The 23,678-nt window shown below is 39.9% G+C and overlaps 3 protein-coding genes across 3 annotated transcripts in view; all 3 read right to left on the bottom strand.

Moving 5' to 3' along the window:
* Window positions 1-9: 9 nt before the first annotated feature.
* LOC310961424 (solute carrier family 22 member 2-like) lies at window positions 10-10,414 on the bottom strand. The gene is made up of 12 exons (XM_083933474.1): window positions 9,938-10,414; window positions 8,403-8,450; window positions 8,042-8,145; window positions 7,653-7,807; window positions 5,761-5,929; window positions 5,503-5,614; window positions 4,879-4,979; window positions 4,580-4,794; window positions 3,131-3,239; window positions 2,920-3,032; window positions 1,789-1,888; window positions 10-127 (listed from the first exon to the last, which is right to left on the bottom strand). Exons 1-12 carry the CDS (start codon window positions 10,289-10,291, stop codon window positions 40-42), a joined length of 1,668 nt encoding a protein of 555 aa, XP_083789600.1. The 5' UTR covers window positions 10,292-10,414; the 3' UTR covers window positions 10-39.
* Window positions 10,415-11,973: 1,559 nt separating this feature from the next.
* LOC310961425 (solute carrier family 22 member 2-like) lies at window positions 11,974-17,025 on the bottom strand (the record flags this gene model as incomplete). The annotated part of the gene is made up of 11 exons (XM_083933475.1): window positions 11,974-12,067; window positions 12,596-12,695; window positions 12,900-13,012; window positions 13,732-13,840; window positions 13,915-14,129; window positions 14,281-14,381; window positions 15,241-15,355; window positions 15,449-15,617; window positions 15,702-15,856; window positions 16,019-16,122; window positions 16,624-17,025. The coding sequence occupies 11 exons, from the start codon at window positions 17,023-17,025 to the stop codon at window positions 11,974-11,976; spliced, it is 1,677 nt and encodes a 558-aa protein (XP_083789601.1).
* A 1,575-nt stretch (window positions 17,026-18,600) lies between these two features.
* The window catches only part of igf2r (insulin-like growth factor 2 receptor), a 45,156-nt gene continuing 40,078 nt past the window's right edge, over window positions 18,601-23,678 (bottom strand). The window contains exons 48-51 of the mRNA XM_083934463.1: window positions 23,505-23,654; window positions 23,346-23,415; window positions 22,924-23,208; window positions 18,601-22,557 (exon numbers count right to left, since the gene is read on the bottom strand). Of these exons, the coding sequence (XP_083790589.1) occupies window positions 22,399-22,557; window positions 22,924-23,208; window positions 23,346-23,415; window positions 23,505-23,654 (664 nt within the window). The 3' untranslated portion in view covers window positions 18,601-22,398. The remainder of the gene's footprint in view (window positions 22,558-22,923; window positions 23,209-23,345; window positions 23,416-23,504; window positions 23,655-23,678) is intronic.

The raw sequence follows: 23,678 nt of genomic DNA, 5'->3' as shown, positions 1-23,678 counted from the left end.
AATAGGTCTACACACACACATGCATGCACACACAGACAGTCACACGGTTGTTGTTTCCTTGTTGTTTGTCAGGTCTGATTTTAAAAGTTTCTTCATTTGTTGATTCTCTGTTACATCCTCCTTTTTCCTGGGAACAAAAACAGACATATATCTTATTAAGAGCAAATAAATACCGTCTCAATATCAACCTATTCTCATTATAAGGATCAGAAAATATGCTGTGGTTTGGCTCAGTGCTTCAGGAACACGAACACCTGGTGAAAGCCCCCCCCCCCCCCTTTTTTTTTGGACCCATCCACCACCTCTTATACTACCTAACCTGATTTCCTTTATTTGCTCTGGACATAATTTCTACTGTAATAAATATGTAGATTATATACAAGTTACAGTGCCTTTGTCTTAATATGTATGAACAGCCTTAATATATAGAACAATCATAATAGTCAATTGCAATGTGCCAAAAAAAATACCAGGTAGTGTGATGAAATCCAGTTACATTTTGCAGTATGCAAACCAGCATTTGTCCACACAGTTTATGAGCCAGAAGGACAAAGTTCAAGGCAATTTTATCACAAAGTAGTATGTCCTAATGTGTAATGTAAAAAAAGTAATCGCCATCTTGGCAGTGACGCAAAATGCCAAGCTAACCCAAAAATGGGCAACGAGGTGGAGCGCTGATAGAGCAAAAGGCTGGCAGGCCATCTGTGACGGCACCCAACTGTCATTTAAAGCGACTACTTCCTTTATTATAGAGAACTTTAAGCCATCGTTTAAAGTTATTAAATGTTATGAACGGGTGAATAATTTTGTACCAGGCTGTAAACATGTTTATTTCTGCTGTAAAGTTGGACATTTTAACATTGGGGTCTATGGCAGTTGACTCGCATTTGTAGCCTCAAGTGGCCATTTGAGGAAATGCAATTTTGGGGCTTCATTTTTAAACACTGGAGGTTGCTGCTCGATTCCTAAAGATCACATTAAGAATTAAAATTTGATACAAATGCATCACTCATTAGGACTGTTTTACATTCAGATAATCTTTCTCACACTTGGAAAACAGGAAGTACAATTAATTAAAGCAATTCTTACCTTTCTTGCATGTCTCACAGCACTTCCCTTCAACGTCCCACCCCCCTCCCCCTGCCTGACCTGTGGCGCTCCCTCCTTCCCCGACACGTGCCATGAGAGAGAAATGCTGCGTTCTAGGGAAAGTGCACTGGAATGCCTGTCAAAGTGAAACCTCCTATTATGGAATTTGAGTTCATTAGTAGGAGGTTCCACTTTGACAGGTATTCCAGATTACTTTGACTAGTTGGAGGTCTGAAACTTCGGACTTCCCATGGAACTTGAACGCAGCATGAGCATCGCAAGTGAAACAAAGCGACGATGGCAGGAAGCTTGGCAAATCATTTTATTTGACGAATAAAATGATTTGCCAAGCTTCCTGCCATTGCTCAGACCTTTTTTAGAAATATATAAGAATTGAATATTGATGAGTTTCAACACCTGGTGGATTTCTGTGTACCAGACTCTTATTAGGAGCATTTTAAGATTACAAAAGAAAAGTGTCAAAATGCCAGAAAGGTAAGAATTGCTTCAATGTATATTACTACAATTTTGATATAATATATGTGACTACTCAACACAAAACTGGTTCAGACTGGTCCCAATTTCTGTTAATGCATAAACATACAATAATTCACGATCCAATAACAGAATACATAATAATCTAACGCTCTCAGTGTGTTGAGTGATGGACTGAATGAAACTTTCTGGGAGATTTCTCACCTGTTAGGAAACTCAACATCATCAATGGTCTCAGGGAGAGGAACACCTTTGGTTTCAGGGAGCAACAACACCAGACCTCCGGCTATGAACGCAATCGATCCTGTTTAATATAAAACACAGAATTGGTTACATATTTAAAAAACACATCAACAAACTTTGGGTTTTGCAAGTCAATATTATAACAGAAAGCTTTAGTGTTTTTTTCTTAATATGTAGCGGATAAGAGTGTCACTGTGCTGTTCACAATAAAGTTTGAATTGAAATACATTATTTATCTTTATCTACAGTATTTATAATACATTATGTAACTATCTATTTGTTACGATCTTGTATAAAGCAGAAGAAACCCCAGAATTTACACAAGCTAAATTTTCTAAAGAATGAAAACAGCTACGAGGAGGTGAACAAATCTAGATGTCTCTCACAATACTTGGATAACAACATGATGAATGATTATTATGCCATTTTTATGCCCAACAACAGCAAAAAATAAACTGTTATTGTCCTATTGTCAACAATTCAGGGATGCACTGAATGGGAACTTAAATATGCTTCACACCATTTCTCAAGTCCACAACCCTCGCTAAATAAGTTCACAAGGCAAAAATTGCAGTGTCCACAAGGTTGGTCTAACAAAAAAAACTTATAGAATCCACATAGTAAGAGAAAATAATAGTAACATAAAGTATAAACCCTCCCTTCAACATTGAATTGAAAATTGGTCATTTGGCCTTGGTTTGATTCCTAGTCCTCTGGCTCAATTGTTATGGTCCTAAAATCTCACTGAATTGTTTGCTCACTTCACATCGATGAGGTACAGCTAATTAAAACAAAGAGCGTGTCTTCCTCCCTCTGAACTGATGGCTGCCAGGATCCTATATGACTTCCCCATCTACCTCCAAAAGCATTTTATTTCTGACCACTCCAACAAAGCTCGGAAAATACCCCAGGAGGGTTTGTTTTTCTGGTATTTTGTTTTTTAAATTTATGTTGCTTCACTGGTTTCTTGTATCTATTTTTTTTTTTTCAAAATCATGGTGTTTTATAAGCCTGTTTGCACTGGGCATATTATTTATGTATGACACAAAAATTAAAAAAAGGATATCGATCAATCAATCGAAAGAAACCTACCAAAGATGATGAGTGGCAGCTCCAACCAGATCACAGCCAGTCTGTAGAGCAGGAAGGGAGCGACGATGCCTCCAATATCACATAAGGTTGAACAAACTGACACTCCCAGGTTCCTGTATCCAGTTAATCCAATTCACCCAAGATTCAGCAATCACACTGTAGCTACTGGGTCATTATTGGTGAAAGCAGAGTGGATCGGTCTGACCCTTACCTGATGTACGTTGGGTAGAGCTCAGTGTTAACAAACACCACCATCTCAAAGGTCATGGTGCTCCCCAACCGACCGATGCAGGCCACAATCGTCTTTAACCAGAACATGCCTGCAAGGACAGAGACAAAGTGCATTTAGAGAACTTTGTGAATATTTAGAAAGTTTTAGAAAGACTGCGTTTATCAGAGTTCACACAGCTCCCTCTGGAGCGACAAAAGTCTTTTTGCAACCTTTTTAGAAGTACTTCCCTAGACCTGTAAACAGACATTGATGTGGAAACTCGGTAGCCTGGTATCACCATATAAGTTAATTTTTAATTTCTAGAGTTATCAACGATGCAGAGCAAAATGGTTCTGGGTGCAATTTGATAGACAGAAAGACAAAAACAGCGGTGCCTGCTCAGTAGAAAACTTAGCTACCAGGTAAGAAACTTTCAGATTTCTGTTTCTGAAAACATTTTATGTGAGAAAAAGGCATTACAGTTACAGAATATTGAGTCATATTTGATCAATCATCAGTCTGACAGTGTGATCGTTTCAGACCTGCAGACTTGACGGTGATGCTGCCAGTAATCATCTTAAACCAACCCCACATGAGATAAACAGTTGTGATTGGTCCACACATGACCAGGACCACTGGAAATCTGTAAAGGAGAGGGACCAGACGTATTTGCCAGAACAAATGAAAAAAGAGTTTGGCAGATTTGTCTGGTTTTCAGGCTAGTGTCAGTGGAGATTCCTAAGACTCTATGACTTGATCAACTAATGACTACCATGAAAAGACTGCGGGCAGCAGGAGAGACAACCCAGAAAGATGGCAAAGGGAAAGAGAAAAGAGGCGGGAGCTGATCGTGAATGAAGTGTGTGCATCAGTTGAGGAAGAGCGAGTCTGCAGGATGGTTAGAGTGACTCTTTGAATGATTCAGATCTTTGATCCCGTCTGTCTACGACGTTCTACCAAGCCGGTCCAACTCGTTCTGCTGGGCTAAGGTGGAATCATCTGCATGACCCGAAAGCCTAGGGCCTGCTAGAGCACATCCTCAGCACCTGGGGCCATGACCAAGTCCTTAAGGCCATAGCGGATGCCATCTGCAATGGGACCATCCATTGTTAGTTCCTCCGACAAGAAAAGTCCATCACTTTTGCCAGGGCTGGGTTCAACAACCATTGTCTGCTTCCAACAGAACAAGATAGGGAACTGAAAGCTGATTTGGGGAAGCAGCTCAAGTTCCAGAAAATGTTGCAACAGCAGCACTGAGGCCGGACATGTTGTTAGTCTCTGCAAGTCATTCTCGTAGAACTCACCATGCCTTGGGAGGATCATCTTGAGGAGGACAAGAGAAAGAGGACCAATACAGCTTATTCAGGTGGGATGTCGATGTAATGCAGGCAAGGTGAAGCAAGTGCAAACCCTAACTGACATGGTCTAAGACTGAAGAGTTCCTCGTACTGTCAGGAATGAAGGCGGTGATCAAGCAGGAGGCTCCAGCCACGATGTTGGCAGAGGCAAAGGGGATGCGTCGGCCAATGCGTTCAATAGTGAAGACGATGAGGAAGGCAGCGGGGAACTCTACGAGGCCAGCGATGAGGAAGTCGATGTAGACGTTTCCTCCTGTTATCCCCACCCGCATAATGAGGCCTTGATAAACCACCGCACTGCTGAACCTGAGGAGATAGAAACAAGAATAATTCAATATCTGCTGCATTTTGTTTGGCCTAAAAATCTGTGGTTTTAGATTTTAGTCTCACCAGTTGAACATGAGGATGAAAGTTTGTTTTCTCATATTTGGAGTTCTGACCAAGTCCAGCAAAGAGGCAGAGGAGGAATCACCCTCATCAGCAGTCAGAGTCTGAAACAAGTCATTGTGATCCAGTTGATAGATTAAGTTAGGAGCAGTTATGTATGCAGATGATACAACACTATATCTATGAGTAGCATCAATTGTCTATTTCTTTTGATAGGGAATTACATTCAGTTGTATAGTGGGCATGGAGTAACAAATTAATTCTTAATCTATCAATAACAAAAATAATTTTGACCAAATTTCAGACTTAAATAAACTGAAACTTCTTACTCATTTGGATAACTGTCCCGTCATATGGTCAAGGACATCAAATAAAGACTTGAAAAAACTAAAGCTAGTCCAAAACAGAGCTGCAGGACTTGCTCCGAACTGTAACAGTAGAGCTAACATCATCCAAATGCACGTAACCTTAAGTTAGTGAAGGATAGGATAGTTATTTCTCTTCTCTGTTTTCATGAGCAACATTTAATTGTCTAAAACCTTGAACGTCCTGTAAATTAAATTTGATGATTGTTGTGTTTCCTTTCAGGAGAATTGAGATGTTAAGTAAACGACTGAATCAATTCACCTCGGTGTCCTTGAGTGTCCTCCTGTTCTCTTTAGCCATGGCCTCTGTGATCTCCAAAGCTTTGGCCGAATTGTTCTGAGAGATGAGCCACCTCGGAGACTCTGGGATAAACCTGAGACACAAAGAAGTTGTGCAGATACAAAAATCTCAGCAACTGTTCACCAACACACCTGGGCTTGGTCTCTTTCTTTAAAAAAGTACCTTCATTTATAATGTTGAATGACAGGGGCTTGTGATTCTTGAAATGTACTTTCTCACCAGTAGTAGGACAGGAAGAGGATGTAAGGCGCAGTGATGACAACCTGCAGCCAGCGCCAGTCAGGGATGAAGTAAGCGAGCAGAGGGAGGACAAGGACACCGACACTGAAGAACATCTGATACAGTATGCCCACTGTCCGTCTGTACTCCACTCCAACAATCTCAGTGACTGAACGGAAGAGAGGGAACATATTAAAACAGTGTATTTCACTGAAAAGAAAACAATAACAGAGTGAAAGGGGGTCTTTTCAAAAGGGACACAAAGAAATACATGACCTTTACGGAGCAACGTCAAGGACTAGGAGGAATTCCAACAACACAAGACAAACAATAACGTCACTTTGATGAAACGTTTTCCAAATGTATCAGTTAGTTTTTCTTATGTGGTACATATGTAAGGACTTTCAGGGATAGTTTAGATTTTTTGAAGTGGGGTTGTATGATGTACTTACCCATAGTCAGTGTTTTACTAGAGTTATGTCGGCACGCCGCCATTTTGGAGAAGCAGGCACAGAAGCAAAGAAATGTGCTGCTGTGGATGGGGGGCAGCAGCTAAACATATTTTAAACATCTGAAAAAAATCAGTTAACTGTATGCTATATTTAGAACCTTTTCACCACTTTACCGTACTGATCCGATGCCAGTACAAAGACAAAACACATACTGTAGATATTATAATCACTTAACAGCTATAAAATCTTTTATTTTCTAATTTGACAGTCAGTCATAACGTATAAAAAACAGGAGTAAGCTTCTTTAAAGTAGGCCTGTGAATGTTCTCATTTGTTCAAGTCATTGTTATCCTAAAAGCAATTTCAGTCAAAAGCAACTGGGTTTTGGTCTAGGAAGAAGTTTCACCTCTTATCCCAGAGGCTTCATCAGTTCATGTAGGTTGGATGGGGGGACATTAGCTCGGGACAACGCTGCTGACACTTTTAACCTTAGCTGTTCAGCCTCAGTTCCAGTAAAGTTGTTTGTCTTTATAGCAGATTTCTGTAGCTGTAATCAACTCCACTATGGGTAACTCTTTTGGTGTCATGGCAAAGTTCAAGCCCTTGGCTAAGACCTCCTTCTCTAGGTGGGTAAGAGCTCTGTCCGGGTAAATGTAAATGTAAATTTACAATCCCGGAATATTGGCAAAAACACAGAAATACTCACTTGGAGATAAAAAAAAAAAAAACTGACACTCCAGCACAGAAAGAAACGCATAACAGACGGGTTAAGAATTTGTTAGTTAGACGAGGTCTTACTAAGGCTGAGCAGCTAATGTTAAAAGTGTCAGCAGTGTTGTCCTAGGCTAAGGTCCCCCCCATCCAACCTACATGAACTGATGAAGCCTCTTGGATGTCTTCCTAGACAAATAACCAACTCCAGTTGCTTTTGACTGAAATTGCTTTGGGGATTCTTAGAAGTAGATTTGTTTTGGGTCAGAATTATGGTATTTAGGTTTTCTACAGGTGAAAAGACTTGACTACTTACTAGCATTTTAGGTAGTATCAGAGGCTCTACTTACCTCTACATAAAATACCAAAGTAACACAATAACACAAACAAACTAATCGATGGAGGCAGCAGTAGACCAGCAACTCTCGTGTTCTGTGAGGTAAAATTAGGGATTTTGTCGCATTAGTCTGGTGGTTTCGAAGAGAGCGTAGACCAGCGTCAGTTCCATGTCTGAAAGGTGGTTAAAATAAGTTTAGCTGCTGTCCTTTATACAAACTGGGGGCATTCCAACCGCCATCTACTGTAGGTACCACACTGACTATGAATACCTACCATACAACGTTCCCTTTAAGTTTGGTTAATGTATGCCTAAGGTTCAGCAATTAATAGATGTGCCTTGGAGTGTTTGTTCAGTTCAGTTTTTTAGTAAACATGGAGAGTCATCATTACGCAGCACATATATGGACATCCAGCCTCCCTTGACTGCAAAGCCAAAGATGGACCGCAACACCAGGATGGAGATGTAGTTTGGCGCCCAAGCCAGTGCAAGCCCTGCGATTGCATTTAGTAGGTTGGACACCAGGAAACTGACCTTCCTTCCAAACCTGCAGGAAAAAAAGTGATATTAGGTGAGGATTCCTTTCAAAATAAGAGAAGCTTGATTCAACATACAAGCACCAAGCTCTAACATACAAAACAGAAAGAGCGTGTCAGTGAAATCTATGCTGACGCTAAGGAAGTTTGATAGAAAAAAAATAAAACCAGAGGTAACCAATCATTTCTTTGGTTTACAGTAAACAAACACTGATGAACGTGTAGTTGTGGCCAGTTTGCCTCACCTGTCAGCAAAGAAACCAAAAGCAAAGCTGCCGAAAAGGAAGCCAACATTTAGAGTGGACTGGTACATGTCCACAAACCATCCGTCTGAACACACCAGGTTAAACTGGGACCAAAAGGAAAAAGGTTACATGTCTCTATAAAAGGCCGTCTTGATGTCTGAACAGTAAAATATTAAATGATTTACTTTATTTTTGCTGTAGTTCAGAAGGTGCTGAACTGTGATGTGACCTACAATATGTGCAGAAGTTATTGCTTAAATTGAGTAGGATTGAGAAACGTTGACTGGATTGTTTTTTTCTGGTTTTTCAGTTATTAAAATCAACCCTATTTTGAAGAAATAAAGAAAACTTCTCTTCTCACCTCAGTGACAAAGGACTTTCTGCCTTCATACTGATACTCCCAGCCATACTTGAAGACAAATGACAAAAACAAAACCTTGCATTTACTACAGAGTTAGAGATGAAGGAGTCCTTCTAATCCGACCTAATGCCCCTGTGCTGGAGTTACTGTTTTTCCAAAAAATTAACCTTAACTCTGCAGATTTATGCCTTTGACCTTCTGAGGATCTGTGCACACCATTGCCAAAGATTTCTGTACTTCTCACAAGGCCAACGCAGTGATAAAAATTTAACACATGAAAGCAACACGCACATATTTACGTAATTTTAGGGTCACAGGAGTTGAAAGAAATTAATTTTAAAGAGAAAAACCCCTGCAAATCCTTGAAAAGTGCTGCTTTTTTTGCAGAGAGTTAGACGAGAAGATCGTTAAAGGTTTAATATGTAGATTTATCGTAAAAACAATATTTAAGCTAATACAAAAGTAATCCCTCTCAATCATCACTTACGACTCACTAGCATGATGTGGTGGTGTCTGCATCTGCAGATATTCTATTTATTTGGTTTTTAAAGATGGAAGCGGGCGCATGCAGGGTGAGCAGCCAACTGATTCCCAACTGCCATTGTGTGACGCCCCTCCCCTTCAACATCAGATACAAAAGCACAGAGTGCAAGACAGTGGCGATGAAGATCTGCATTTATTCATTATCCGATATGTGTATGGTAAATATGATGCTGCAGCCAGTTAGCTTAGCTTGCATAAATTACCTCTCTAGCAGGCTGTAGTTGTGACATCACAACTGAACGGTAAGTCCTGACGGCTCGTTTACAGGAACAGTTTCTTAATTCTGTGTGCATTACTCTGTGGATTGAGCGTTTAGATTCTTTCAGCAGTGGAAGAATTACTCTTTTTTTTTTTACTTTACTTTGAAGTCAAAGTAGTACAACAGTGTTACAAGTAAAAGTCATGCATTCAAGATGTTACTGAAGTAAAAGTCCCAAAGTTCAACATCAAAATATACTTAGAGTACAAAAAGTAAAAGTACTAGTATTTCATAATATTATAAAATGAGATTGTAATTATTGATAAATTGATGCAAATATGACTTTTATGTTGCAGCTGATAAAGATAGGGTTAATTTTATTTACTTTATATACTGCTGTGTAGCTTAATCTATAATAAAAAATGTTATTTTATTTATTGATATTTTGTATTAATACTCTGAATCTCTAAAGTAATTCAAGTTAAATGTAGTCGAGTAAAAAGTATAATATTTCCTCTGAAATGTATGAGTATGAGTATACATTAGCATCAAATGGAATAACTCAAGTAAAGTACAAGTACCGCAAAATTGTACTTGAGTACAGTAGTTGAGTAAATGTATTTAGTTACTGTCCATCTCTGGATACTTTCACAGTATTTATAGAGCACCTCGGCCTTCTTTATATTCACAGAACACCTGTATGCTACTTTTACAACATGGGACCTGCAAATTCAGTCTGGAAGATGTAATCCTGCGCACACTATTATGACAAAAAAAAAGACTATTTCCCCACCTTGCACGTGGAAACCGGGACCCCAGTGAGGTCCAGTTCCTGGGAATCACAGCTGAGTGTTGTCGTGTTCCAGTCCACCTCATACTGTGTGCAGCTGCTCCGCTGCAGCACCCCGGACCTGTTGACCAGCGGCACCGTCAGCCTGCGACTGTGCGCCGGGCTCCAGCCGCACATCTGCCTCCTCTCCACAACCGCGGAGTCCCGACACCAGTGATCCGGGGTGAACCCCTGGAAGACAATACCAACGTACACACCTGCAAAAGGTAAGGACAAGAGACAGAGCAGGGCGAAGATACGCCTCTGGCAGCGGCCAAAAGACCCAGCCTGCTCCAGGAGGTCATCAAATGTCGCCATGGCCACTGTGATCCAAGTTTTAGGAGTTGATGAAAGGAGGTTTGTTTTTTGTTGTGTCGTTAACACACTCTGGATCCGCGTAAAATGCCAAAGGTCTGATTTACATTCGACTTCCCTCTCCTCCCCCGGTCGATGTGAGCTTAGGTCCGGACAGTCCTGTTGAAACAGTCACAGCTGCAGAGGAGTTGTGACTGTTTGATTGAGTTTAGTGCAGAGCAGTTACGTAATCATTGAACTTGAACGCAGCAAGAGCCAAAACAAATTCTGTTAGTATGCGTAAAGTGTGCCTCGAGGGTTGCAGCACACATTTATGCACATGCCACATATTCTACCATTAGTGATAGAAGTAAATACATTACTTATGTTCTGTACTTAAGTTTTAAAGTACGTTTTGTACTTAGTATTTACATTTGATGATACTTTAAATGTTACTTTACTCCACCACATTTATTAGTCAGTCAGTTTAATTTACTTTGCATTTTTAGATTATTAATCCACATTCAAATACATCCAAATAAATTATGATACAATATGATAGTGTATAAATATAAATACACACACACTGAGGGTTAGAGAGGAGCTAGAAAAGATGTGGAATGTGAAGGCAACAGTACTTCCAGTGGGCTGGGGAGCACTGTAGCTCCAGCAAATTCCAGGAACAAGATCTCTCTCTCTCTCTCCAGAGGACATAGTCCTGGGAACGTAACAGTTTATATTTATACTGTGTGTATGTGTATATATATATATATATATATGTGTGTGTGTGTGTGTGTGTGTGTGTGTACTCTGGGTGGATATAATAACATTGGGATAGTTGTGAGTTGTATTTGAGCTCATAGTTTGAATAGTGGTGAAGGTGCAGGGCCATTCAAATGTAAACTTCTTATTATTTTTCAGTCATATTAATTTATGTTGTTTATGAGAATTTGTATATTGAGAGTTAAAAATATGTTTACTGTTCATCTTATTCTTTGTTTTTATTTGTAATCCATTATATTTTGCATGTAAGAAATAAATATACACACCTGAAAAATATCCGTAGGGTTGTGATGTAACAAGTACTACGATGTATACAGTATATATATATAGTATATATATATATATATATATATATATATATATTATATATATATAGTATATATATATATATATATATATATATATATATATATATATATATATATACATACACAAGTAAAGGGCTGCTACAGTGTTGTTACAATCATTCCTCTGCTGTAATGAGGCTGAAGAGACGCCGAGAGCGCAGATGTGTAAGACCCATAAAAGGGTGGATAAAGGTATGTTCAGACTGACAGTATGAGAAACAGAATGTGATCATATGTTGAAGTAGAAACCCAAAATACATTGAGCATGTTATTTCCCCTTTTAAGGTTTTTTTAAACACTTGGAGCCCACTTTTTGTTAAAAGAAAACTCTTTAATAATTTAATAATGTATTTCAATAATAATTCTATAACAACTCTTGTTGATGGAACGATTCCACGCACTGCTCCTCTTTACATATATTTCATCCAACATCACAGAAGCTTTACAGAGAAACTATATATGTATTTATAAATTCTTTGAGGGTGATACGGGTCACAGACAAACTTTAATAAACTCAGTCAAAAAACAAAAATCAAAGACAACAACATAAATAAATACTTTGGTCACAGACGGAGATTAAACGGTTGCTGGTTCTTTGTTGCTTGATACGTTGTCGTTGGGCAGCAGGTTGGACAACTGTTGGTTCTTCAGTGCAGCTTTCTCTTTCACTCTGAACACACACACACACACACAAACACAACATCACATGATAAACCTCATTTTACTATAATATAATACTTTTGGTAACTTTTTAAGCAAACATTTACAATATTTTCTGGTGCCATCTTCTCAAATGGGAGGATTGACTTCTTTTCTTTGTCACACATGACAGTAAATTGAATATATTTGGGTTCTTGATTGTTCAGTCGGACAAAACAAGACATTTAAAGAAGTGACCTTGGGCTGTGGGACATTAAATCCAGCATTTTTCACTATTTTATCATATTTCGAAAATAATCTGCAGATGAACCGATAATTAAAATATTCCTGAGTTGCAGCCCTGATCACATATATCATAGATAAAAACTGCACAGCATTTTCACTATAATATGTGAGAAACGGCGTTCAGAAAATGTATATACACATGTTCTTATACATACATTCAAAGACGCAAGGCCATAGATTGTGCCAAAATGTGTCAAATAAAGAACCTCATTATCTCTTTTCTTGCTGTGTGAACTCATCGCTGGTAACTCACCTTTCTGGGAACTCGATGTCATCGATGGTGTCGGGTAGCGGCACACCTCTGGTCTCTGGAAGCAGCAGCACCAAACCACCGGCCAAGAAAGCCAGAGACCCTGCACGGCAAGTACATTCAATTAAACTGTCCTGCTCAGTAGGTGTTTTAGTCACAATAATTTGAAAAATCTGATAACAGAAATGGGTTTCATACTCTGAAAGTAGTAAATTAGAGAACATCCTTCATCTATTGTAGCCGTCTTTGTTACACATTTAGGGGGAAAAGAGTTCCCGTTCTCACTCCATAATAATATGAAACCCACCGAAGATGATGAGTGGCAGCTCCAGCCAGATCACAGCTAGTCTGTAGAGCAGGAAGGGAGCTACGATGCCTCCAATATCACACAGAGTCGAACAAACTGACACTCCCAGGTTCCTACAGACAAAACAACAGTTTAGTTAGTGATAATACTCCGATGGAGGTATTCTGAGACAATGTAAGAGGCCCCCACTCTGTCTACGTAGAAACCTAATATTCAAATTCTACTTTTAGTTGTTTTGTCGTCATTTTGTTTCTCTTTGTGGTCATTCTACCTCCATTTTTAGTTGTTTAATATGTCTTTGTTATTGTTTTGCATATATTTCTAATAATTTAGCATCTACTTTTAGACATTTTGCATCTTTTTGTGATGGTTTTGTATCTATTTTTAATCACTTTGTCGTCATTTTCTGTCTTTATGTGGTCGTTTCGTGTCTATTTTCAATCATTGAGCATCTCTTTGTGGTCGTCTTGCATCCCTATAGTCATTTTTTGGCATTATTTTATGAGTCAGTGCCCCCTGACTTTATGGGCTAATTTTACAAGAGCAGCAATAGTCACCATGATTGAATCAATGACTAAATCAATATTAAAATGACAAGAAATAGTACATTTGTCAGTCTGCCTAAATCTGAGTGGAGTATTGCAGCCACATTTACTGTGGGCTCAGCTATCTGTAGCTAAAAGGAGACTTTTTTTTCCTAGATATTTATTTGGCACTTTAGTCCAAAGGAACTCACAATAAATGTGTGCAACGCTTAATGACATTTTGCAAAGTGCATCCCTCCCTAACAAAAAACTGCTGTTGTTGAGCATGTACGGTTTGTATATTTTACCTGACAAACGTCGGGTAGAGCTCAGTGTTAACAAACACCACCATCTCAAAGGCCATGGTGATACCCAGCCGACCGATGCAGGCCACAATCGTCTTAAACCAGAACATGCCTGCGAGGACAGAGAGGTATGTTAATCCGATGCACCTGAACATCCTCATCTGCACCTGTCGCCCAAAGACTTACTCTCAGGAATAAAAGCGGTGATGAAGCAGGCAGCTCCAGCTACGATGTTGGCGGTGGCGAAGGGAAGGCGTCGGCCAATACGTTCAATAGTGAAGAGGATGAGGAAGGCAGCTGGGAACTCTACCAGGCCAGAGATGAGGAAGTCGATGTAGACGTCTCCTCCCAGAATGCCCAGCCTCATGATCAAACCCTGGTAGACCACAGCACTGGTGAACCTGGAAGAGACGGAGAGATAATTGTTATTAAAGTCAGATTGTTATCGCCGCTGCTATAAATTAAATTAAACATTACAAAGACCCATGTCTGAAAAACAACCCAAACGACATATAAATGATGACTTCTTCCTACAAAAACACACATACTCACCAGTTGTAGCTGAGGATTAAAGTGTGTTTTCTCATTTTTGGAGTTCTGATGAGGTCCATGAAGGAGGCAGTGCAGTTCTCTGCGTTATCATCTGATAAAGTCTGCAGGATCAAATAGAAATCCTCAGTTTTCCTCTTTTAACCTTTTCTAAATTACATTTGAAATAATTCACAATTTATATTATGTTAAACTTGGATCCTGCAATGCACTAATATGTAACTGGTGTATGTAAAATAAAATAAAAAGTACAATTGCAGCTGATTTTTTATACTTAAGATTCATTTTCTGATCATTTTCATATATTTATTTATATTTACTAACAATTTTCAGAAATGTTACTGAACGTTTTCGGATATTTTTTATTTTCTTCAGATATTTTCTTCATTTTTCAAAAAGATATTTTACTTTTTTATTCGAAAATATTACTAATCATTTTCAGATATTTCTCTAATGAATTTTCTTAGCATATTTTACTGTTTTTGTATTCAAACTCATAATCTATATAGTTTAGAAAAAATATATTAATTTTTAAAATTCGGATATTTTACTGATCTTTTCAGAAATTCCTGTTTTTTCCTTTACAATTGTTAATATATTTTTATATAAATATGATACATTTTCCCACACATAGCAGTTAAACACATGCAAAAGCAACTTAACAAAACTAGAACATTATATACATAATGACCATCTTCTGTATACAATATGAAGTACAGAATCAATCAATTGGGGAGAAAGAAAGTAGTAGTGCATAAGTAAACTAAATTTAATGGAATCAGTTGAAGTAAGACAAAGTGTTTTACGTTTACAGGAAGCTGTTAACATACAGTTACAGTACTGCAGTTGAAGCAGCAATAACAAACTTCTAATTTGAACAGATGCACACATTTTGGCCGTCTATCACGGCTTTAGTGAACTGGACACGTCTGATCTGGTGTCTTACCGTGGTTTTTTTCTTACCTCGATGTTCTTGGACAGAGTCCTCTTGTTCTCTTTTGCCATGGCTTCAGTGATCTCAATAGCTTTGTCCTTTTTCTTCTGAGAGAGAAGCCATCTCGGAGATTCTGGGATAAACCTGCAAGAATAAAATGTTTCATGAAGCAGTGACAACAAAGACAAAAACAACCTTGATCTTGTGCAGCCAAAAAGTGTAACAAGCTCTTCCCACCAGTAGTAGGACAGGAAGAGGATGTAGGGGACGGTGATGACGACCTGCAGCCAGCGCCAGTCAGTGATGTAGTAGGCGAGCAGAGGGAGGAGGAGGATGCCGACACTGAAGAACATCTGGTAAAGAACTCCCACTGTGCGTCTGTACTCCACCCCCACGATCTCTGTGACTGAGAGGAAAGAAATGGAATAATGCTCAAGATATTTGTACTTTCTTTAACTTTGTTGGATATCTTAGCGGTATTAGCTCTTACTCAGCACGTATCCGGCCACCCAGCCTCCTTTCACTCCGAACCCGTAGAGCGTTCTGAAAACCAGTAAAGACACGTAGTCCGGAGCCACGGCCACCAGGATTCCTGCGATCCCGTTCAACAGGTTGGACATCAGGAAGCTCATTTTCCTGCCAAACCTGAAGGAAGAGACACGAACAAGTGACTTAACCAATGCTTCAGGCATCTGTTTAAAAGGGTATCCATCTTGTAGCAACAATGATTCAGTGGTACCATGAACAAGCACAATAGTGAAGTAAAAAAAAAGCTAAAAAACACATTTAAACAAATCATAACCTCACCTGTCGGCCAGGTAGCCAATGGCGATGCTTCCGACCAAAAATCCAACATTGAGAGTGGCCTGGTACATATCCACCAACCACGCATCTGAACACACCAAGTCAAACTGGGACAACACACACACACAAACAAGGTCAATTATGACATTTATATCTCTCTATATAATTCTCCCGAAACGACAAAAAAAAGACTTTACAAAACTTCCTTAAAGGGGGAAAGTTACACGTTCGAAATTGTGTGCATGCTCTTGACTTTTTGTTGTTGTTTTTTAGTCTCCTTATCTCCTCTGCAAATACTTAATGTTGCACAGGAGGGAACAGCTGTAGTTGTCAGTTACAGTGACAGTGACTTGCCCCTGGAACCATGAATTTCATTTATGGATTAAACAAACAAGATACAACAAGTTAACTTGACATTAGAGTAGTATTAATCTTCTGGTCTAACTCACTGCAAGAAAGCAAATAAGCCTGTTTGCTAAAATGTTGAAGTATTCAATTAAAGTGACGCAAAGCGCACAAAGTGTTTTCCTAAAAAAAAATGGCCATCTTAATAATTATATTACTTTATTCTTCCAAACTGCATCCTATTTCAGTTAATTGTTACTCACCTCAGTTACAAAGGACTGTCTTCCCTCATAGTCGTACTCCCAGCCGTCTTTGCAGGAGGTTCTGGGAGTTTTGCTGAGGTCCAGCTCCTGTGCATCACAGGTGAGTGCTGTGGTGTTCCAGTCCACCTCGTACTGCTCACAGCTGCTCTGCTGCAGCACCCCGGAGCTGTTGACCAGCGGCACCGTCAGCCTGCGACTGTCCGTCAGGCTCCAGCTGCAAGTCTGCCTCCGCTCCACCACCGCGGAGTCCCGACACCAGTGATCCGGGGTGAAACCCTGGAAGACAATACCAACGTACACACCGGCCCAGGGCATGGACACCATGCACAGCAGGGCGAAGATACGCTTCTGACTGCGGCCGAACTTCCCAGCTTCTTCCAAGATGTCATCAAAAGTGGTCATGGCTGCAAAGGTGTTTTTTTTTCTCTAATAACCAACAAAGAACAACTCTGACTGTTTTCAATCACAGTGTCTAAGTGTCTACAGCCTTGCCAGTGTGAATGCAGAGTGACCACTGACATGTCGGTCCGGTTTTTAACAGGACGAGCAGGAGCAAAGGTCCTAAGACAAACGTTGCTGCTTTACGTTGGGTTGCAGTGGAACAGTAAAACACGTTTGCTATCACTTTTTCAGACGTCAGACCAAGAGCATCACTTGTGCAAGCTGTTTTCACTTCTCATGCATGTGTGCACAACGTCAGTAACGCTGTTAATCAGTCAACATTTAAGACTCCGGAGTCTGTTGGACAGGATCATATCCACGTCACAGTGCAAAGGAAGGTGGGATGTGAGGGACTGCTGAAGGTCAGGGGTGTCTTTAAGTCTTGGGCCAATACTTGAAAAAGACAAATTTCAAGTCAAGTCTCAAGTCCTCCCAGATGTTTTCAGACTTGTCCAAGTCAAGTCACGGGTCCTTCATAACAAGTACAAGTCTAAAGTTCTTTGAGAAGAGTCCAATTCAAGTCTGGGATCCTTCAAAGCAGGTTAAAGTCTCAAGTCCTTTTAAGGTCCAAGTCAAGTCTAAAGTTATTTATGACAAGTCGTAGTTGAGTCTAAAGTCCTTTAAAATGGGTCCAGGTAAAGTCTCTAGTCCCTCAAGACAAGTCCATGTTGAGTCTTAAGTCCATCAAGACGTGTGCAAGTCAAATCGCAAGTCTTCCCAAATGTTCCCCAGACTTGTGCAAGACAAGTCACAAGTCCTTTAAGTCTAAACATTTTTAAGACTGGTCCAATATAAGCCTGCGTTCATGGGGCCATGTTAGCTCGTAAGACCATCAAGACAAGTGACGGATAACTCAAGTCTTCCTGAAAAGTTCCCAGACTTGTCCAAGACAAGTTCCAAGTCCTTTAAAAGAAGTGCAAGCCTAAAGTTAATCAACACTAGTCCAATTCAAGTCTGGGGTCCTTTGAAAGAGGTAAACGTAAAGTTTCAAGTCACTTTAGTCAAGTCCAACTCAAGTCTGAATTAATATGTTAATTCAACAAGTCCAAGACACTCTTAAGTAAATCAAGATGAGTGAAAGTCAAATCTTAAGTCTTCCTGAAAGTTCCCAAATTTGTCCTTGTCACGAGTACAGGTCGTGACTTGGACAAATTTGGTCTAAACAGGTCTAAACTTCTTCGACTAGTCCAATTCAAGTCTGGGGTCCTTTCAAAAAAGGCAAAAAGTCTCAAAACAAGTTTCAAGTCATTCCAACAAGTCCAAGACGAGCAATTAGGACCGGTCCTGAAGGCCAAGTCTCAAGTCCTCTCAGTCGACATCAAGACATGTCCTGAGTCGATCGAGACAAGCCCAACTCTCAAGTTCTTCAAGACAAGTCCAAGTCAAGTCTCATGTTCTTCGAAATAAATCCAAGTCAAGTCTGAAAAGATCTGAAAAAAAGTCTGAATAAAGCCAATGTTCAAGTAATCCAAAACAAGTGAATGCGTCCTGTTATTAGTCACAGAGTATGTGATTAAACCACAGCAGTGATGAACAGCAGATCTTATTTATTCAAATAATGCAATATATTTTTACATCAATGTTTTTTTTAAATAGGAAAACAGGCAAAGAGCTGAAAAACAAAACAAATCGGACAACATAACTTACACCAACTAAGACATAATAATGATCTCCCATAGTACCGAACCATCAGAGAAAGTTTCTTGTGCTTTTTTAATCGCTTTATTCTCCGAGCTTGTTTGTCTGAATCAGTTTCATGTAAGTCGAGCAGTTTTGTGCTCGAGTGCAGACGAAAAAAAGCACAAGAATGTCCTTTTAAATCTTCATTAGGAACAAGAAGGTTCCGCACAGTACCATGCAGATGAGCCACACTTTGGTTGCTAAATACAGCAGAAACAGACTTAATGCAACGATGGAAAGAAAAGAACTTCACATACTAAATGGTACCATCTGCTTCTCGGTAACGAGGAGTGCTACGACGTGTCCTTAAGGAGAAGTGAGTTGATTACAAAGTGCCAAACACAGGTAGATGTAGTTCAAACCTCCTTCGATCATGGTCAAAAAATTACATTTCATAAGAAGTCTGCCAGCAACAGGCTCAATTTCATTTCAACTCTTGCTGGACTTTGAATGATACTTTAATGGTAAATAGGGATTCTTGACATTTCATCTGTAATTGCACTGATGACAGTAATCAGTTCTTTGGAAACCTGCCCTGTGTGCCGTCACCTCTTTCTTTAAGCTCTCAAATGTAGATTTCAAATCAGTACTTGAATGATATGGAAAATTCTACATTCTTCTAAGTGAGATTTTGGAGAAGGATGTGAACTAAGGTTCAGTTCTTCTTTCTGGAGTCTGAACATTTTACTCAAACATTGCTTCTGAAAAGTTGCCTTTCAGGTTGAGATCTCAGAGATAATAACACCTGAAAACAAGTTAATAAATAGCCACAAAACAGGAACATGACGATCTATCTGTTGATCATTATCACATCCCAAACTCATCCATATAAAACACTGATGTTTCCAATTTCAAGAATTTTTTTTTTAACCCTTTTGTAATTTTTGTCCACATTTTGGGCACATGGCAGTCTATAAAAATGTGTGTACAAAGCTTTAGAAATACCCTGAATGGTGACCCTTCTGTGTTGATTGACAAGAGATTTTGGCATCACATGTTTTGTTGATAACTTTAGATTCAGTCGATTGAATACTAAGGAAAGTGAATTTACCGTTATTCCCCTTCATACCTTAGAGGTAATCTGTAATAAATATTGTAAATCAATGCAAAACATATCAATAAATCAACTGGTGCTCTCCCAAACATTCACCGAAAGGAAGTTTCAGAGTGGTTAAATCCACCTTCAGTTAATCAGACGTGTGAAAATGTCCCATTCCATATTTACTGATTATTTTCATTCTAAATGAATCTATTGATTACTTCTTCATTAAGAGATTAAGTGTTGTGTTGATGTTTTCAAACTGCTTTGTTTTGACCGAGTGTCTAAACCCCAAACATGTTAATTTACAAAGATAAAACAGAGAAAAACTTCACATTCACATTACAGAAGATGAAACTAAAGAATATTTGTGATTCTGGTTTTGACTTTCTGTCGATTGACTAATAGTTTCAGCTTGAATAATACCTGAGCGGTTCCTCAATTTGGACAGAGTTAAACAAAAGAAAACTTTCAACTCAAGACCAACTCACCACCTTTTTCTGAAACTTTCAACCACAAGTCGGACTGTTGTAAAATCTGCTGCGAGAAGCAACAAAAAGCCTCAGGAAAAGCTAGTAAGTGGACGTTAAATTTATTTTCACGGTAAAGAATGAACTTTAATGCTAAATTGGACAGAGAACTGATGGAAACACTAAAGCTGAAAATGTTCTAATGTAACGTCTTTTATCAAATGTCAAAGATGTTATCAGCTTCCCAACGTGGGTCGCTTTTCTTGACATTTCAAGACGTCACCTTGGACTCTGAGAACTTGTGATGGGCACTTTTCACTGTTTTCAAACGTTTTATAATCGATAATGCAAATAATTGCTGTAGTTGCAGCCATATGCTCACCAGAGAGCCCAACATGTTGAGTTTAAGTCACAGGAGCTAGAGTTTGACTGGTTTGGACTTTAAAGACGGAAAATTGTGTTCTGGTGTTATCAAAACCAAAAAGACACCAACTTCACATCAACTTATTAGTCTGGAACCACAGAAAAGAACCTGTTAGTGGTCACTCTGTGTTTATACTGTCTAGGTTATTCATATCACATTGCAGTCAGTTTTATATCTCAGCCTTGCATCTCTTTTACTGACATCCTTTGTGAAAAACACTGGTTTGTTTGTTAAGCAGAAAACGTGTTTAAGTCAACTTTAATGCTCTTTTTGTCGTATCATGCATTTGGCTAATAAAAAAGGGGGAGGGGGGCTGATTTCAGCACGACACAAACTTGGCTTTACCGAGTTTAAAATCTCACTTTTGACGCAGCGACATCCACAATCACAGACCTGAATACCAAAACTGAGGCTTTAATGTACGAGAGCGTGCAAGCGGAAACAAAGATTCCTTACTTCCATTCATTAGTGCCAGCGGTGGCTGTAAAATATGGCTTTGGCGGGAGGGAGGAAGGGAGGGACGAAGGGAGGGACGAAGGGAGGGGGGTGAGGGGCTACAAAAAGCAACACAACCTAAACTTACATCTCAAGTTTCACTTTCCATCCTCGCCGACCGTCCATTCACACTTAAGGCCATCTCTATTTTCAAAACAGAACAGAGATTCGTACAGATAATCAGCTCTAACAACCATTTAAATAATCATGAAAACAAATGTGTGAACAATTCACCGGTGAAGACAACAAACAAACAAACAAAATGTCCATATTATAGAACATTATTCTCTATGTACAATGTCTCAGATGAAAACAAGACAAAAAAAACAACAATCTGTCGAGTCGCCGGGCATGATTCATCGATAAAAATGCAAAAGTTCATCATCAGGAAGGCATCGCGCTTTCTTTTCGAGGAGAAAGAAAGAGAATCTGCTATGGTAGCAACTTGTAAACAGCAAGAAAAGACAAACGAGTGTCTTCATTCCCTTTAGAAACAACACAAGCCGACACCTTCACTCCCCCACGGGCCAGAGAACTGAACCAGTTTCTTTTCTTTCTTTCCTTGATAGCTGTTTGTCTCCCAAATTGTTCCCCGATTCAGCCGCACATCTCACCACAGTTATCAAATACAGTCCTGGACATAAAAAATCAAAACTCCAAAAAGGTAGCCAAAATTTTTCTTTTCATTATCTGCAATGAGGCATGTAGACAATATAATTCTCAATGCTACAATAAAGTGCTAAAGCAAATGGCACAACTTCATTTCAAAAAAATCCTAGAAGAAAAGAAAAATATTCTAAACGCCTCATTTGCAGAGTCAACGCACTGAGAAAGATGCTTTTTGTGCCTCTGGGGTTGATTTTTAGGGTCTGTATTAGATAAAAGTGGTAAGACTGAAGTGATTATAGTGAAGCAACTTAATGTTTCATTTCAGAATTATGATGAAAATATGAGAGAACAGGGGTGCGGGTGGAAAAAATGGCCTGCAGAACACTTTATCAATAAATAAGAAACCATGTGCTAACAACGACAGTCTGTAGACGGTGGACTGGACAGAGTCTGAGGCCGAGGAAAAGGTGCAGTCCAACAAAACAAAATTCCCAAAAGAGAGGAAACGGTTTTCAATATGTTGTTGGTATTTCATTGTTGTTGCTGTGATGGAGACATTCACTGAGAGAGAGAGAAGAGTTCAGATTGGTTGTGGAGAGGGGATGGAGGAAGTGACATCACACCCTGAGGAGGTCCTCGTCACTGTCATCCTCGTCCCGTTTCCTGTTGGCTGCTGTGTTGTTACCGTGATTGACGCCTGAGGAGCGAGGTTTGCCGCTCTTCCTCTTCCTCTCGGACTCGTCCAGGAGGCCGACCAGGTCCTCGTCACTCTCCTCCTGAAAGTGAGGGACTTCTGTGAGCTTTTGAGCAGCGTTCATTTCATTAACGGACAAAACTACGACTAAATATGTTCGTCCACGACCTTCTCTTCTGTGATGACACAGAAGCTGCGTTTAATTGTCAAGCGAACTTTAAGAGAACTTTTAAAATGTAAATTTGAATTAGGTTTCGATCAACTGGTATTAGGTGAATAAACTAGGCTGCAGCAAAAGCAAAACAGGATGAGGTCAACTAAATATGATAAAAACAGATTAGGAAGGACATCTGACACAGGACCAAGACTAAATAAAATATTAGCTGACAAAATTAACACCAATTTTGACCACCACGTTCACCTGGACAGATGTCAGGACCCCACTCACCTGAAGGAAGGGGCTGCGATGGGCCACAGAGTGCCTGGAGGGTCCGGAGGATTTGACCACTCGCACCCCAGGGACGCTCAGCACCTCCTCCTCGCTGTCGTCGTCCTGGTCGTCCAGGGTGAACGACCGCAGCCCCTCTGTTTTCACTGGCTTGGTCTTGATGTGACCGTTGCCATGGTTACTCCTCCCTCGGTGGGAGGACGAGGAGGAGGACGTGGGAGGGGCTTCGAGCTCCTCCATCAGCCACTCCATCTCCTCTTCACCACCTTCTTCGTCCATGTTGACCTAAGATTTAAAGTTGGTGCAAATGCTCAGTCAAATCATGGGAGATAAAAAAAAACAAACACCTGTTTGCATCCAGTGACCTAAAAGACTTTGTCCTTCTTTCTATTTGGCTGCAGTGCGAGGTAAGATCAACAAACCTTAGAGTATTTATAGGAGACTTGGTTTCCTCTTCTGCAGCAGCCAGCAACCTTCTGGATCACCAGCTCTCTGTTAGGAGACGAGAGATGAGTAAAGACAAGACAGATTCAACTGTGTTTTTAAGCTTCTCTACATCTGGTGGATGCTCTTGGTCTCACCTCCTCTCTCTCTTGTGGAGCAAAAGCCCAAGGAGACAGACCGTCAAACCCACCAACAGGACGCACAGCATCACCCCCACCGCCTGGCTTCGCCTGGAGAGAGCCGTAGCCTCGCTGCTGCCATCGTCATCCGTCTCAGCATCAACAGTTCTGCAAGGAAATTAAGATGGAAGA

This window comes from Echiichthys vipera (genome assembly GCF_963691815.1).
Source record: "Echiichthys vipera genome assembly, chromosome: 19".
Lineage (NCBI taxonomy): Eukaryota > Metazoa > Chordata > Actinopteri > Perciformes > Trachinidae > Echiichthys > Echiichthys vipera.
The sequence above is the reverse complement of the archived record's forward strand: the minus strand, read 5'-3'. Positions and strand labels throughout refer to the sequence as shown.